Source organism: Notamacropus eugenii, chromosome 2 (assembly GCF_028372415.1).
Source record: "Notamacropus eugenii isolate mMacEug1 chromosome 2, mMacEug1.pri_v2, whole genome shotgun sequence".
NCBI lineage: Eukaryota > Metazoa > Chordata > Mammalia > Diprotodontia > Macropodidae > Notamacropus > Notamacropus eugenii.
This window is the reverse complement of record NC_092873.1, coordinates 57,104,345-57,120,496: the sequence shown is the minus strand read 5'-3', so window position 1 is coordinate 57,120,496 and position 16,152 is coordinate 57,104,345. Positions and strand designations below refer to the sequence as shown.

The 16,152-nt window shown below is 53.2% G+C and overlaps 1 protein-coding gene across 7 annotated transcripts; it reads left to right on the top strand.

Annotated features, from left to right (window-relative positions):
* Positions 1–4,404: 4,404 nt before the first annotated feature.
* On the top strand, positions 4,405–16,122 carry VWA5B2 (von Willebrand factor A domain containing 5B2). Of its 7 annotated transcripts, XM_072640446.1 has the most exons (21): positions 4,521–4,609; positions 5,208–5,244; positions 5,643–5,818; positions 5,953–6,126; positions 6,937–7,147; positions 7,423–7,580; positions 9,756–9,887; positions 10,042–10,166; positions 11,063–11,218; positions 11,376–11,486; positions 11,815–12,023; positions 12,104–12,215; positions 12,410–12,595; positions 13,118–13,681; positions 13,769–13,958; positions 14,198–14,545; positions 14,622–14,759; positions 14,844–14,903; positions 14,981–15,038; positions 15,124–15,235; positions 15,328–16,122. In XM_072640446.1, the coding sequence occupies exons 3-21, from the start codon at positions 5,680–5,682 to the stop codon at positions 15,868–15,870; spliced, it is 3,726 nt and encodes a 1,241-aa protein (XP_072496547.1). In that variant the 5' UTR covers positions 4,521–4,609; positions 5,208–5,244; positions 5,643–5,679; the 3' UTR covers positions 15,871–16,122. The 7 variants fall into 7 exon arrangements, with proteins under 7 accessions (XP_072496545.1, XP_072496544.1, XP_072496547.1 ...); XM_072640444.1 differs by lacking the exon at positions 5,208–5,244 and having other exon boundaries at positions 4,405–4,609; XM_072640443.1 differs by having other exon boundaries at positions 4,405–4,609; positions 5,208–5,818.
* Positions 16,123–16,152: the final 30 nt, after the last annotated feature.

Genomic DNA, 16,152 nt, shown 5'->3' with positions numbered 1-16,152 from the left:
CATCAACTGGGGAATGGCCGGACAAGATGTGGTATGTGATTATGAAGGAATACTATTGTGCTGTAAGAAATGATGAGCAGGACACTCTCAGAGAAATTTGGACTTGCATGGAGTGATGCAAAGTGAAATCTGCTGTGTACAAAGCAACAGTAATATTGCGTGATGATCAGCCATAAATGACTTAGCTGTTCTTAGCAATACACCAATCCAAGATAACTCTGAAGGACTTATGAAGAAAAATGCCACCCATCCCCAAAGAAAGAACTGATGGTGCCTGAATACGGATTGAAACAGACTTTTTCCTTTTTTTTTTAGGTTTTTTTTTCTGGTCTTTGTTTCCTTTCACAACATAACTATTATGGAAATGTTTTGCATGACTACACATGTATAAAAAATATCTAAACAAATTCCTTGCCTTCTCAATGGGGGTGGGGTGGGGGTGGGAATGGAGAGAATTTGGAACTCAAAGTTTTAAAAACGAATGTTAAAAATTGTTTTTACGTGGAACTGGAGGAAAATTCCAGAGCCCTATCATCTGCATGTCAACAAAACCAACTAGCCCAAATGGAATGTTCTCATTGCCACTTTCCCTCTTTATTCTGGGGTGAGGCATTAGCAGGCAGCTTTCCAACACAGAACCAACCACTTTAATCCTGGGTAAGAGGCAATACATCTTCCTTCCAACACAGAAGGAGCCCAAGGATCCCTGAAGAGGGAGCTAGGTAGCTCAGTGAGTAGAGCACTGTACCTGGAATTTAGGAAGACTCATCTTCTCCACTTCAAATCCAACCTCAGGCTCTTACTAACTTTGACCCTGGGCAAATCACTTAACCTCAGTTTACCTCAGTCTACTGCAGAAGGAAATGGCAAGCCACTCTCGTATTTTTGCCAAGAAAATCCCATGGACAGTATTGGCAAGCTATGTTCCAAGGGGTCACAAAGAGTCAACATGACTAAACAACAGCCACAGATTTTGGGGGGTTGTTTTGCAGGTCTAACCACCAGGGAAGACTGTGAGGGCAATTGCTTGACAACCTCTAGACTTTGCTAATTTCTGCCTAAATAAAGCTGATACCTCTGTAGTCTGAGTCACCCAGTTTAGACCAAAGGCCCCTGTGGAAAGGCCTTGCTTCCTGCTCCCTGTCCAGCTCTTTTCTCAATCTCCCATGCTTGTTTCTTGGCTCATAGTCCCCCAAGGGACATCTCTATTAGTCATGCATATTTTTGCAAGACTCACATAAAAAAGGCCACTCCATCTTTATTTAGTCCTGCCCTTAGCCTTGGTTAGCTGAATGTTCCTAGCTTTCATTGTTCAGTCATGTCCCACTCTTCACGGCCCCATTTGGGATTTTCTTGGCAAAGATGTTGGGAGGGATTTGCCATTTCTCTCTCCAGCTCATTTTACAGATAAGGAAACTGGGGTTAAGTGACTTGCCCAGAGTCACACAGCTTGTAAGTGTCAGGCTGAATTTGAACTTGGAAAGATGAGTCTTCCTGATTCCAGGTTCAGAACTTTATCCAGTATGGCGCCACCTAGCTGCCTGTCTCCCCAAAATGAGTGCCCAGGAAATCTTCCCTCTATGGCTAAAAGGCTAGATTCCTGGATCTTGCTGCTAGTGAATTCTAAATCCCTGCTCCTACACATAGTATTTGGGATAAATGAATGTTATTCAGCAACGACACTCTCAGACTTGATGGATACAACTCCACTTTTGCCATATGTTTTTGCAAGAAGTTGGCAAACTTCTGGGGAGTGGGAGGCGGGGTGAAGAAACTGTGTATTGGTCAAATGTACCTTTCCCCCACGAGAGTCTGCTTTGCTGCTTGATGATCTGTCTCCTCAAAATAAAAGAGAAAGGAGGCAGACAGTCTGACAGACAAATACATACAGACAGATACAGGCAAAAAACAGACATAGAAAGGAGAGAGACAGAGGGGAGAGGAGATAAGAAAATGAGGCCAGGATAGGAGAGGGAAGGAAAGGACAGCAGATTATTCTTCCTAAAAGAGTTCATTCCTTTAAATGCTGTCAGCCAGAAATTCTCTGGGTCCTTTGGAAGTCTCACCAGAGCATACCCATATTTCTTGGGGACATCAGTTGTCTTCAAACAAGGGTCATATTAGTTAAGGTGACTCCCTAATCAATCCTGTTTATATGTGTACCTGTCCTATTTCTCAGTAGAAAACAAGCTCCCTGAGGGCAGGAACAGTTGCATTTTTGCCTTCTTTTCGTCAGTGATTGTCACATCGCTCAATACATAGTGGCAGCTATATCAATACTGGTGAACCATAGATCATGGGCATAGATCACTGCCCATGACTTTAGGCTGATAATCTCTGGTTCTCTCTGCCTCAATCTCCTGATCTTTAGTAAAATGGTAATATTCAACATTCTGTACTAGAACACTGATCAAGGACTGTCATCCTCATCATTAATAGTCATTTATCAAGAACCTATTGTGCTTATGGGGGATTTAGACAAAGAAGTCTGAGATTCAGTCGGCAACAGGGCTTTACTGACTGGTTGGGAAGACAGGGCAGACACATAAGGACAATCACAATAGCTGATGATCCTGGATCTGTGTGACCTTCATTCACTTTGAGCCTCAGTTTCTTTACCTGTTCAAAGAGGACAATGATAACTGTACTATCTATTTCACAGGGCTCTAGGAGAATCAGGAGAAAGTGGTATCATGAGAACCCAGAGAGGAAAGAACTTCCAGGAGAAAAGGGTTCACATGAGTTATCAGCTCTGTTTCCTCTAGGGACTCAGTGAGAACTATGAACCCGAAGGAAGAAAATGCTGAGAAAATTGAGTCAATTTGGGAAAGTGTGGCACAACAGAAATAAAAGTCACGCTGGAGTCATCACCTGGATGATGAGGAGAGCGCTGAAATTGTATTCAGCGACTTGCAAAGCATTTTATACATGTATACTTTCTTATTTGGTGCCCCTCTGCTGCCAACCTCCTGGGCACCTTAGACAAATCCCTTCCCTCTTGTGGGCCTCAGTTTCCCCATCTGTAAAATGGGAGTTGGACTAGATGGTCTCTGAGGTCCTTTGAGTTCATCATCTATTTTCCCATGATATCATAATTTAAACTCCATGGCCCTCACTTTTCCCCTCTCGGAAATGAGAAGGGTGGTCCCCATGGCCTCTGTGGGCCTTTCCAGCTCTGGGTCTCAGACATGGGGAAAGATGGAGGTTACTGGCAGCTCAGCTCTGGTGACTTTTTTTTTGTTGTTCTGCTCTCTGTGACACTGGGGCAAGTAGAGATTTATGTGCACAGGATTTCAGAGGCCAAGGGTCTAGCCCCTTCATTTACCAGAAGAGGAAATTGAGGCTCACAGAGTTGGCCCTGGTTACACTGACAATAAGCGACAGAGACAGGATTCAAACCCAGGTCCTCTAATGCCAGGTACCACCCTGCCTCTCAAGTCATTTCATCTGTCTAAGCCTCAGTTTTCCTGTTTGTGAAATGGGGTGGGGGCATATTGACCTTAAAGACTCAGCTCACATTCCACCTTCTTCATGAAGTCTTGTTTGTTCCCCACTCCCACTCCCACCCCCCAGAACTGCCCTGTGTTTACCAGTCCACCTGTGATCTTTCCCAAGAAAATGCAAACCCTTCCCCAGATGCATCCTCTGATCCTCCTTCAGGACTCGGGGTGTGTGAATAGTAGTCGTGGTGGCAGGGGTCCTCTGTAGTTGGCAGAATTCTTGCCACAAGGACAGGGAGCCCTCATTAGGCTCACTACAGCCATTGTAGTTAAGAAGCCCTGAACTCCAGGCAGAAGCACTGGGGCCCTAGTCCTTGGTCTAGCTTTGCCACAAGGCACTGGGTATCCTTGGGTGAAGCCCTTCCACTCTCTGGGCCCCAGCTTCCTCACTGGTAAGATGAGGGCCTGGGCCACCCGTGAGCTCTGCTCTAGGAAGGGTCCTGCCACGGAAGGCTTGCCCAGGGGCAGGGAGGGGGGATGGCAGGGAAACGGGACTCCAATTGAGAGGCTGGGCAGACCAGCTCCGTGAGAGTGGGGGAGCTAGCGTTGCATCCTGGGGAAGGCAAAGCTCAGGCGAAGAGGAGAAGAATGCCTCCAGGGATGGACTGAGTGATCGCGGCAACGATGGGAAGGGAGTGGTGCGTCCCAGTTTCACCTCAAGGTTGAAGGGTGGGTGGGGATCCAGGCTTCTAGGGTTCAGTGTCCCTGGGGCCTCAAAAGCATAGGGGAAGAGGGAGGGAGAGGGAGGAGGCGAACCCGGCCCAGGGAGCCCTAGGGCTGGCTAACCTCCCAGCTGCGCTGCGGCAGGAGGAGATGGGAGGGGGAGGGGGAAAGGAGGGTCCGGGAAAGGAGGAGGGGAGGAGGAGGGGCCGGAAGGGACCACGAGCCACGCCTGCCTCTTGGCTGGGGTCTCCCCAGAGAATGGGGGCAGAGGCGTGGCTAGGCATCAGTCCGGGAGAGGGAGGAGGGAGGGCTAGCGGGAGCGCTGCGGGGACAGAGAAAGACAGAGACAGAGAGGGAGAGGGAGAGGGGCGAGGGAGTCCGAGCCAGCCCCGCGGGAGAGCAGCTGCAGCCCTGGAGAGTGAGCGGGCGGGTGGGCAGAGCACCAGGTGATGGGGATGCGATTGGGGATGGAGACGGGAAAGGGGATGGAGAGGGGAATGGGAATGGAGAGGGGATTGGAGATGGAGAAGGGATTGGAGATGAGACAGGTTTGGGAGGGCTCGGGAGGCAGGCAGGGCAGGTCAAGCGCGGACCTGGGAGCGGCCGGCCCCGGGACTCCCCCACCGCACCTCACACCGGGAGGCTCCTCAGCTCTTGGATCTCCTGGCTGCTGAGAGAGGGCGGGCGTCCACACTGTGTCCCGTCCTTGAGTCCCCCCATCAGCTCTGCTGTGCTGTGCGCCGGGAGCATGGCCAGGGCCACCGTTCTACCGGAATCCCAGACTTGATTCGCACCCCACCCCCGCTTCCCAACTCCGGCAACCCCCAAAGCAACAATGAATGAAGCAACCCCTCCCTTTTTTCTTCCCCGCTTCCCCTTCCCTTCTGGGGCTTTTATCCTCCTCTGAAGGGACTAGAAGAGTCCCAGAGGGACCGAGCCTCAGTTTCAGGACACCAGTCCTTTCTTCCCTCCCTCCGGCCCCAGGCAGGTCTGGCCAATAGTCTGCAGCCCTTTTAAACGGTCTCCTACTTGCACTTCCAACAGCTGGCGGCCGCTTGGAAACCCTGAGGGCCCTGGGCAGGTACCGGGCAGGGCGGGGTAAGAGACTTGAGGATATTGTAGGGACACCCCACCACCACCACCCCCCCCCCCCGTTGCCCATCTGGCCTTCCCTCCCCTTTTCCCTCTGGCTAATCATTAACCCTGTGGTCCCTGGTTACGAGGATATGCCTCCCAAGGTAATGGTGGGAGAGCAGGTAAGCAGATGTTTTTCACCTGTCAGCTGTTGCCTGGGTCCCTTCAACCTACTGAGATCCAGGAAACACCTCATTTCCACACAGTCTAGCAACTTTTCCTAAGGTCTGGCTCCCATCCAACTCCAGGGACAGCTTCCCCACCATAAACCCCACTGGACCCCTAGTCTCTCCTGTGTCTAGAGACTGTCCCTCATGGCTGCTTCACTCCTCCCTTCCTCCACAGCTGAGCCAGACTAGGCCAAGAGGAAGGGAGGGCCACCATGCCTGGTCTGTATTGCCCATCAACCTGGACTCCTCTGCCCCTCAAGGACTCCTGGGTCCGGGCTTGTGTCAATGGCCCTTGCTTGGGTCTCAATGCCCGCCTCACTTACCACAACCCAGCACCAGAACCTGTGGAAGGTGAGACAAAGGTGTGATGGCCAGAAACCTGAGACACGTGGGGATGGAAAATACACTGGACTTGTACTGTGCCAGGGGAGCAGGGCAAATGGATATGAGTCAGCCCTCCATTTGCAATCTCCTAACCACTACAGGGGTGTTTGTATATCCATTGGCTGAGGCAGAGGCTGAAGTGGTGTCTGGCTTCGAGGCAGAAGCATCGGGAAGGCGGGTCTCCTTCCAGTTGCAAAGCCGACACAGAAGCCCCAGTGAGCCCTGCTGCCGGGAGCTACGTCCAGAGGCTGGCCTGCCCCGGCGTTGTGCCCAGGGTGAGGGGGGAAAAGTGGGAGAAGGAAAAAACAGAGACAGGGACATACACACAGAAGTGGATGGATACAGGTGCATGTAGACAGAGTTGGATACACAGATCAGATCCAGGTACAGAGAGAAACACACAATGATGGAGATGTGCACAGACCTAGGATCGCAGTTCAGAAGCCCAGAGAACACTGAGATATAGGATATTTTCCTATTTTCCTCATCTGTAAAATAGTGTGGTTGGATTAGATGATCAGGCAAGGCCCTTCCAATTCTGAATCCTGTGCCCTGGGGCCTCCAGGGATGGGGGCACCTAGCTGGTGACAGCTCTTCCTCCCTCTGTCCTGCCTCCTGGGTCCCAGGGTCAGCCCCTGTGGCCCTGCCAGTCAGCTGCATTGGGGCACTGAATTTCTTTTGTAAAGGAATAAGGTTGTGGGACACAGTAGGGATAGTCTGAGGCAGCTGGGGGATTTAGGGTCTAAGCCCAGCTCTGTCACTGTTCCTGTGAGGATGGGGGAGGATGGTAAAGGAGCCTTAGAGGAAACACAACCGAAGTGACTGTGTGGGCCAGGGCCAGGGCTGGAGTTTCTGAGGCAGCTGGGGCCTGCTAGGTTGGCTACCCTCTCTCTTACCCTCTATGATCAGCAAACAGCTTCCCCAAGCATTCCCTTCTAAGTGTTTCCACTTTCTCCAGAGCCACCCACTAGTAGCCTACAGTCCCAGGGTATTCCTTTATTATCCCTGAGCCTGGCCCTCCCCAGCCTCTACCTGCTGCTGACTTTCACCCTGAGGGGCACTCACCTCTGACCCCACTATCCCAGGTCATTTGGTTCTCCACCCAGCCCAGGCCCGCTCCACACTGGTGCTGCCCACAGGCCTCATCGCCCCCGAAGGGACAATTACGGTGTCACTGAGGAGCAGCAGAGAGCTTCACACGAGGCCAGACGGGGCAATCCGTGTGGCCTTACCCTCCATCCTCACCCCCCTGGCCCAGTCCAGCCCAGCCAGACCCTCTGGGCTCTGTGACGACAGGTTGGGCCTATGGTGATTCTCCCTCTCTCCTTGCCTGGGCATCTCTGGGCCTCCCTGGGGTGAGGAGCAGTCAGCTGAGAGAGGGCAGGCATTGTGACAAAAAGGGGTACAGCCAGAGGGAGCAGAGAAGCACAGGAGGGGGATTGGAGGGGGGGGGCTTGAGAGAAGCTGACTCCTATGGGTATTGCCTGGCTCCTTGGGGTTGGGACAGTGGGTGGAGGGTGGGAGGGAGTCATGCAGGGTTAAGAGTGATATGGCCTCTTCATCCCTTCCAGTCCTACCAGCTGCTTTGGGGTGGGCACTCCTGAGGATGAGGGGCCTGCCCTGCAAGACTTACCAGCCCCCAGGGACATGTTCTGTGGCCCTGCCCGGTGCCCAGGTCCATACACTTTTTCCTTTGAGATGCTGGTGACTGGACCATGCCTGTTGGCAGGTGAGTATTTCTTGCTGGGTATAGCCAGTTGGGAGCAACAGGCTCCCGGGCATCTGTTCTGCCCTGGGATGTCCCTAGAGTCAGGCAACCTGCCAGCCAGCCAGCTCTGTACTGTGGAAAGGTATGAGCTTGCAGGAAGCAAGCAAAACAGCAGAAAAGCCCTTCCTCCCTTGAGAAGCCCCACAAAATGGGAGTGAGCATTATTAAGTACCTACTGTATGCCAGGCAGGGTGCAAGGCACTGAGGATACAAAACCCAAAATGAAAGTCCCTGCCCTCAAGAACCTTCCATTCTATCAAGAGAGACAAGTAGGTATATTTGACGTGTCTGCACGTATGTATACATAGATATTTATATATAATATACATACAATTTGCAAAGTGCTTAGTGTATTTAATAAACTCCTCCTATGTACCAGGCATTGCTCTAAGCACTTTACAAATATTATCTCATTAGATATTGCCATCATCCCCATTTTATAGTTGAGGAAACTGAAAAAGATGGAGGTTAAGTGACTTGCCTAGGGTCTTACAGCTGTAAGAATTGGAGGGTGGACTTGAACTCTGGTCTCCTGGAATTCTGTCTGCTTCACTACCTAATCGCCCAAGTTGGGAAGGATAAGGAAAGGGCTAGGATGAGGTTTGTGAAATGAGTCTTGAAAACAAGAAGAAATTCTGACACAGGTGAGAGGGAAGAAGAGCACAGTAAAAATGGGGGCTGGAGCAGCCATTGTGTGAGGAAGAGACCAGAGAGTGCGAGGACATAATAGATATTAGATATTATAAATGTATATGAATTCTATTCTATTACATATAAGAAGACCAGAAGATGGGGTGAGGCCAGGTTTTGAAGGGTTCCAAATGCCAGAGGAGTCTATTTCTATTGGACCCTAAAGGTAACAGGGAGTTCAGTGAGTGGGGAGTGTCACAGTCAGAGGGGCAGATGAGTGTCTGGCAGCCAAAAGGAGGAACTGCCGTATGAATGGATGGACCAAGGAAGTAGTGGATGGACAAATGGACAGGACTAAAATTTTTGAGTGTTACAGAGTTCCTGGGAGGGTGCAGGGTGGCAGGAGACAGAGGCTGAGATCTGAGGAGGGCACTACTCCCTCCCCTCTGCTCTCTCTAGAATCCTTTTGCCCATGCTAATAGCCACAATGAGGTTTACCACTATCTCACAGTAAGTTCAAGAATTTTGCCAGACCCATCAGTTTGTCCCCCCGTGTCTCTTATACGATGTTGGGCAAGTCACTTGACCAGTGAGATGAGGACCTTGGACTAGTTTTTACTCTCTATCTGTGAACCTAAGAACTCTTGATCTGTTATCCTCTGCAGTTATCCAAACATTTCCTGAAAGTCAGCTCCTTGGGAGCAGGGCCTGGCATTACTTTTATCTTTATAACCCCAACACAGAACATAGAGGCTTAGATAGGGAAGATACATGAGAAAGTTGGGTTGGATCTGAATGCTTAATGAGTTGGGAAGAAATGGGTTCAAATCCACCCCCTTTGAGCCTCAATTTTCCCATCTGACCAATGGGGCTAATAATAAAAATATTAGTATTGACTCTCTAGCACTGTTATAAGAACCAAAGGAGACAGTGTATTTAAAGGGCTTTGAAAAGGTGTCATATTTGTAATGCTGCTCCTGTTTGGTTCTGCGGTAGGCACAGGGAGGGGTAGAAAGTTGCCCAACACCTTATCATAGTTTCAGGACAGCCCAGGGTTCCCAAAGGCTCTGACAGCTGAGCATAAAGTGGGGTGGGTCCCAGCAAGGAGAAGAGCTTTGAGTATGTGCCTCTTATCCCTTGCTGTACTGTACAACCTTCCAAATAGGCTCTGCCCCAGTACTGGTGGGACAGCTCATCACTCCAGTTATTCAAAGGAGGATGAACTATTTTTAGTCCCAGAACCAAAGGGCTTCATTTTGCATCAGTGAAGGGAGGCACATATGGCTACAACAATAATCTAGATTCTGGAAGTACATATTGAAAGCAAAGTAACACATGGTCCCTGCCCTCAGAGAGTTTACCAGTTGGCAGCCTGAGTGGGTGATGTGACTATCCTTTATCCTGGGCCTTCAAGTTCTCTGCATCCCCCACTGACTCACAGGGGGTTACATTTCCCCCTCTCCAGCAACCACTCCCTGCCCTCCCCTTTCCCCTTCTGTTCTTCAGGCCTGGAGAGTCCCTCCCATGCCCTCCGAGCAGATGCCCCACCTCATGCCAGCTCTGCAGCCACTATCTGCATTACCCTGGCTGAAGGGCACCCCTGTGACCGGGCCCTGGAAATCCTGCTGCACCCCAGTGGTGAGGGCTGGGAGGGGAGGATGGATGCTCACTGTATGGCTGCAGAGCCAGGCTTGGGGTGGGTCCCCGGGGTTCTCTTTCAAAATGAAACAGGGCTGAAGGAGGTGGGCAGGAAGAGACCAACAGCTCTCCTCCTAAACTCCATCCCCACTAGAGCCTCACCAACCACACCTGATGCTGGAGGCTGGTGGTCTGAGTGCGGCAGAGTATGAGGCCCGAGTGAGGAGTCGAAGGGACTTCCAGCGTCTCCTCCGAAAAGACAGTGATGGGGATAGACAGGTATGGGGGTGGGGTAGATCAGACACCCTGGGCAGGGGGAGAAGCTTAGGGAAGATCAGGCAACCTGGGGAGGTAGGAGTGGGTGGATCAGATACCCTGGTTCCTTTCATTCCTCAGAGATTGTAGTAAGCTGTGACTCCAATCTCAACATGTGAAATAAAGCTTACTTAAAAAAAAAATAGTCACAAAGGGGAGAAAGATAATATAGAACATGCCATTACTGGCCAAATCCCTAGAGGAGTAGAGAAATAGATCGCATTTATATACAGCATGCAGATCTAAGAAGCACATTAGAAACAGTATCTCATTTTCTCTGCCAATGTGAGGAAATTCCCATTTTACAGAAGAAACTGAGATCAGAGAGGAGGCAGTGATTTAGCCTGTGATCTTACCTGGGCTTTTCCTGCCAATGACACAGAATCAGATTTCTCCTGACTCTAGGAATCATAGATTGAGGACTGGGAGGGATCTTTGAGGTCATCTGATTAAACCTCCTCTACAAGTGAGAAAACTGAGGACTTGCCTCAGGTCACTCAGCTAATTAGTGTCTGAAGTGGGATTTGAACCCTGCCCCTTATGGTCCCAAATTCACAGCCCCATCTGCTGGTATTCCAATACCAGAAATAGCTCTTTCCTTCCTTCTCACTCTCAGGTCACAATCATTCTACAGCAACTAAATGGGGATGCCTCTTAATGATGCTGAGTGATTAATGACTAGACCCAGGAAAAGGACAAGAATATGCAAAGCCTTCTGGGAACTACTTAAAGGTCCCTGGGCACCCAATAGCTGCTCCCTGCTCCTTCAGAAGTGGCATGGAGTTCCTTGGTACCCCCATTCCTGAGGGGCCCTGGCCAGCTTCCTAGGGTGTGACTCAGTGAGGCTGTCTGGTGTCTAGGTGTGGTTCCTGCAGCGGCGTTTCCACAAGGACATCCTCCTGAACCCAGTGCTGGTGCTGAGCTTCTGCCCAGATCTGAGCTCAGGCTCCCTGGATCCTGGCTCAGCCACGAGGGAGTTTCTCTTCTTAGTGGACAGCCGAGGGGTCACTTACAAGGTGAGTGGGGATGGGGCTGAGAGCTGAAGCTGGGGGTAGGGAGAAGGCATGATGGGTCATAGCCTACCTTCCTGTCTCAGTTGAGGCAGCGAGATGCCCCCTGCTCCCATGGCAATGGTGGCGTGCAGGGCCCTCACTTCCCCCATTGCTCCCTCAGGAAGCCCTGCTCCTTGCAGTGAAGTCTCTCCCACCTCAGACACTCATCAACATTGCTACATTTGGCTCCTCTGTGCACCCGCTCTTCCCTGGCAGCCAACCCTGCAATGATGTGAGTTCCTTTCTCCTTCCTAGAATTGGATTCATTGCCTGAATCCTCCAAACAGGGAACCCCAGAGGCCCTTGTTCAGCTCTCCACTTGGGGTTGAGTAATTCATGCCTCTGATGCTGAGACCTTGAGCAACTATCCTTGTGCTCCGTTTTCTCACCTGTAAAATGAGGCTGGATTACTTAACTGGCCTGTGAGGTCCCTTCCAACTCTCAACATATGGAAATCGTCTACACCGCACCCCCCTCAGCAGTGACCTGCCCAAGCTCAGTGTGAAGTGAGGGCTTTAGCTTGGAGACACTGCCCCAGCCCCCCTCCTTCCTCTCTCTAGCATACCGTGCAACTCGCCTGTGAGGGCATCGAGGTGCTGCAGACAGGATGGGAAAAGCCCGATGTGCTGGCTGGGCTGCGTTGGGCCCTGGAGCAGCCAGGGCAGCGAGGCCACCCCCGACAACTGTTCCTGCTCACTGCCGCAGCTCCTGCAGCTTCCACCACCCACCACACTCTGGAGTTCATGAGACACCATGGGGGCATGGCCAGGTAAGAATCTTGGGCTGAGGACTCCTGAGCAGCCCACTGGGCTGGGGTCACTTGGGTCAGCCCCTCTATCCAACCTGCAGGTGCTTCTCCTTCGGGCTGGACCCTGCCTGCTGCCAGCTGCTCCGGGGTCTCTCTGCCCTCAGCCGGGGTCGTGCTTACTTTCTGAACCCTGGGGAGAGGTTGCAGCCTATGGTGAGCTTGAGGGGAGGGAGCCCACTCCTCACACGCACCCTACTTCCCTGCCTCAGCCATCACCTTCCCTTTGTTCACCCTTACTCCTGTGAACCTAGCCCTTGGTGGCTGACTTCCCCCAAGGGTCCTGGACCAGTGCAGGGCCACTATCCACACTTAATCAGTGACGCATTTTCCTTCCTGGATTCCTGCAGCTAGTCCGGGCACTTCGGATTGCCTTGGAGCCAGCCCTGAGTGACATTTCCGTGGACTGGTTTATGCCTGATACCGTAGAGGCGATGCTGACTCCCCGAGAGATCCCCACGCTCTACCCAGGGGACCGACTGATTGGCTACTGCTCCCTTTTCCGAGTGGAAGGCTTCAGGCCCCGACCACCTGTGGTAATCACCAGATCTGGGGCAGAGGGAAGATGGGAGAACCAGACCATATCCTACTAAATCACGATCTAGTGCCAAGATCTTGCTGGAGTGCCCAACTCAGGCAACTAGCATTTATTAAGCACCTACTATATGCCAAACAAAATCAAACAGTCCCTGTCCTCAAGGAGCTCATGCTTTCAAGGGAGCAAAAGACACCCAAGTGCTGGGCAAGGGTTATGATGTCCAGGCCAATGGCCTTCCAATGTTTCTATTAGTTTTTCTGTGCCTCAATCAGAGTGCAGCACTTCCATTATCCTAATCAATCCGTAAGCATTCTTTGGTACGGTGCCAGGTTGGGCTACACAGCATACAGCTTCTGCTGGTGAGGATGCTACCAATCTAACCACAGGAAACACATGTGTAAATGCAAATAGAGAAGGGTCCCTCAGCTCTTCGGTGGCTGGCCTTGACCTCCCTAACCTAGCATTCAAATCTCATTGCTTTAGAGGCTGGAAGAGACCTTCACACTTGCTCCTTTCTCAGGGTCAAGAGCACGGATGGAGGAGCTCAGGGGGCTCTGTCTTCCCATCTCCTGAAGAGCCATCTGCCACTAGCCATGGCACTGAGCCAACAGGGACCACAGATGCCCCGGAGACCAGCACGGCATCTGCTGGACATTCCAGCCACTATGGTCCTGGGGACTCAGAGAGGAGTGAGTGTGGGTGGGAAGGCCCTCCGGGGTTAGGGAAGGAGAAGCTGGGGGCCAACTCTTCCATACTCCCAGCAGATGCTGATCCCCCTACAGATCCAGTCACTGACCCTGGGCCAGATCCTCCATCAGACGCAGCAATCTGGCGGCGGATCTTTCATTCCTCCTACATTCGTGAGCAGTATGTCCTGACACGATGTTCCACCAGTCCAGAGCCAGGCCCTGGTTCCCCAGGCAGCAGTGAGTCCCCAGGATCGTGGGGCCCTGGCTCTCCTGAGAACAGTGTGCCCCCAGTTCTCCCTTCTCAGCAGGGCCATCGAAGCCTGGCTTGGGGAGACCCTGCTGCTGCCACCGCCACTAGTCACTCCTGCCCGCTGCCCCTGTCAGCCCCACTCATGGTGAGGCAGGGGCCAAGGTAGGGTAAGATGGAAGGCAGGGAAGGATCCCTCTGGCTTGGTGCCAAGCAGTCACCTCATCTTTTCCAGGCTCCACCCCTAGCCCTAGACACTCCAGGCCAGTTTCCCAAAACAGCTTTCACGGGGCGCAGTCTCTCAACTCCCCAGGGAGGAAAGGACTCTGTTCTTCACCCCCGAAGGAACAAGTCCCTGGGTGGACAGGTGGATAAACCAAGTCCAGAGCAAAGGCAACAGCTTCGCAGAAGTCTTGATGACTCAGGTAAGAAGTGGGGTGTGTGGGGATTCACCTGGACCCCTAAAAAGGGATCCAATAAGAGGGAAACTGACCAGGCTGAAATAAAGCATGGGACTGTCTTCCAAAGACCCCACCATGCTATTGGGGGACCTTGGGGAAGTCACTTCATCATCTTCCCAACCCTCAGTTGGCATGGGGATTTTAAATGTCCTCCGGCTCCAAATATCATGATCTCTCCTCTCCTTCCTTCACCCCCCATGTAGGAAACCTGCTTTCCCCGACACCCCTGGATTGGGACATGTTGGTGGAGCCCCCTTTCATGTTTGCCCCCTCACCATCTGCAGAAGAGGCTGCCCCCACGCCCACAGCCCCACCTCCTCCACCCCTTCCCCAACCCCCACGGTGCCATGTGGCAGTCCGGGCACTTCAGGATGGGCAGCCTGTGTGCTGGGAGGTGGGTGCTGGTTTGGAGCCATTCCTAGGGAGCCCAGAAGATTCTCTGCCACCATCTCCCGAGAGGGGAGACGCCTGGGACCAAACCCTTCACCGGCTGACGGCAGCCTCTGTGGTCAGGGACAATGAACAGCTGGCCCTGCAGGGGGCAGAGCCAGGTGGGCACAGGAGGGCCACTGTGGGTGGGAGAAGGCATCTTCCAGCCCTCTGACCTTCTACTTCTGTGCCCTGTAGGTCCCATCCGCCGTTTCCGGCTCAGAGCCCTGCAGACAAGCAAAGCCACCGCAGCCGCCTCCCTGTTCACCTACCCAGTAGCTGTAGATGCCATCACCCGTGAGGCCCTCCCTGTGGCACTCCAGATTCACAGAGCAGGTAGACCCTCCACGAGCTGTTTGCACTTGGCCCAGAGTGCCCCAGCCTGCACTACAGGGCTCTCCTGACTTTATCTCTCTACAGAGTCAGCACTGCCAGCCCCAATACCGGCCTCCTCTGCTGAAGCCCCTGGTCACCCTGAAGGTAATCCCCTGGTTAAGTGGGACGGCCAGCCTGGGTGGTGGGGCGGGATTGGTGGTTTATCTGTCCCTTCCTTACAGGGCTTGCAGACAATTCCTCAGCCAGCTCCCGGGACTCTGAGAACAGCGTCGGTTCAAGGTACAAGCAAGGGGGAAGTCCAAGCTGGGGGCCCCCAGACAGCAGGAGGGATACAGGTGGGGACCACTGCCTTTCCTTCCCCCAGGCTGAGTTGGAGAAGGTTCGGTTCAGGCCGAAGACTCTACACTCCAGAGCCTCACCAGGGCCTGGCGTGGGATGGTGATAAGAGCAGCAGTGGCCATGACTACCTCCCACTGGTGAGGGTACAGACAGGGATGGAAGGAATTTGGCAGGGGTGGGGCAGAGCCTGGCCTGCTCCTCACCTGAGCCTGCCCTGCCCCCCTCACAGGTGCGGCTACAGGAGGCTGCTGGCTCCTTCTGCCTGGACAACGCCTTCTGCATGGCAGTGCAGATCCCCCATGAGAGGCTGTGCAGGGCCTCACCCTTTCCGGCACACCGGGCCACCCTCAGCCCAGCCTCTGCCTCCTCACCATGGGCTCTCCTGGGCCCGAGCTCTGGGGATGGGGCGACAACTTCAGGCAGCCAGTCCCCCAGCACGGGCTCGGAGGGACCAGGCCAGGTGGACAGCGGGCATGGGTCTGACACGGAAGCCTCGGAAGGCACTGAGGGCTCGGGGGGCCCTGACCTGCGGGGCCGGAGTTGGGCCACAGCCGTTGCCTTGGCCTGGCTGGAGCACCGCTGCACGGGCACCTTTGGGGAATGGGAGCTGGTGGCAGCCAAGGCTGACAGCTGGCTGAGGGCCCAGCACCTGCCTGACCAGCTGGAGATGGCTACCCTCAAGGCCGCTGCCCGAGGCCTCTTCCTACTCCTCCGCCACTGGGACCAGAACCTCCAACTGCGCATGCTGTGCTACAGCCCTGCCAACGTCTGAGGGCCAAGCCTGGGCCCAGGGCCCTTGGAGGGGGTCAGCCTGCCCCTGCCTAGCCCTGGCCTCTCTTGCCTCCCCCACTTCCTCCAGTCCAGAAAGTGCCTGCTCTCCTCCTCCCCTCATCCACTTCTTTCTCCCTCTAAGCCGCCCCTTGGGGTCTGGACCAGGCCTGTGGGCTATTCACAGAGGGAGGCCAGAGGGGACAACAGGCCTCCATCCTCTATGGCGGCTGCAATAAAGTGCCTCTGAGGACCACATGTGCATATTTCCTTAATGGCTAGCTGG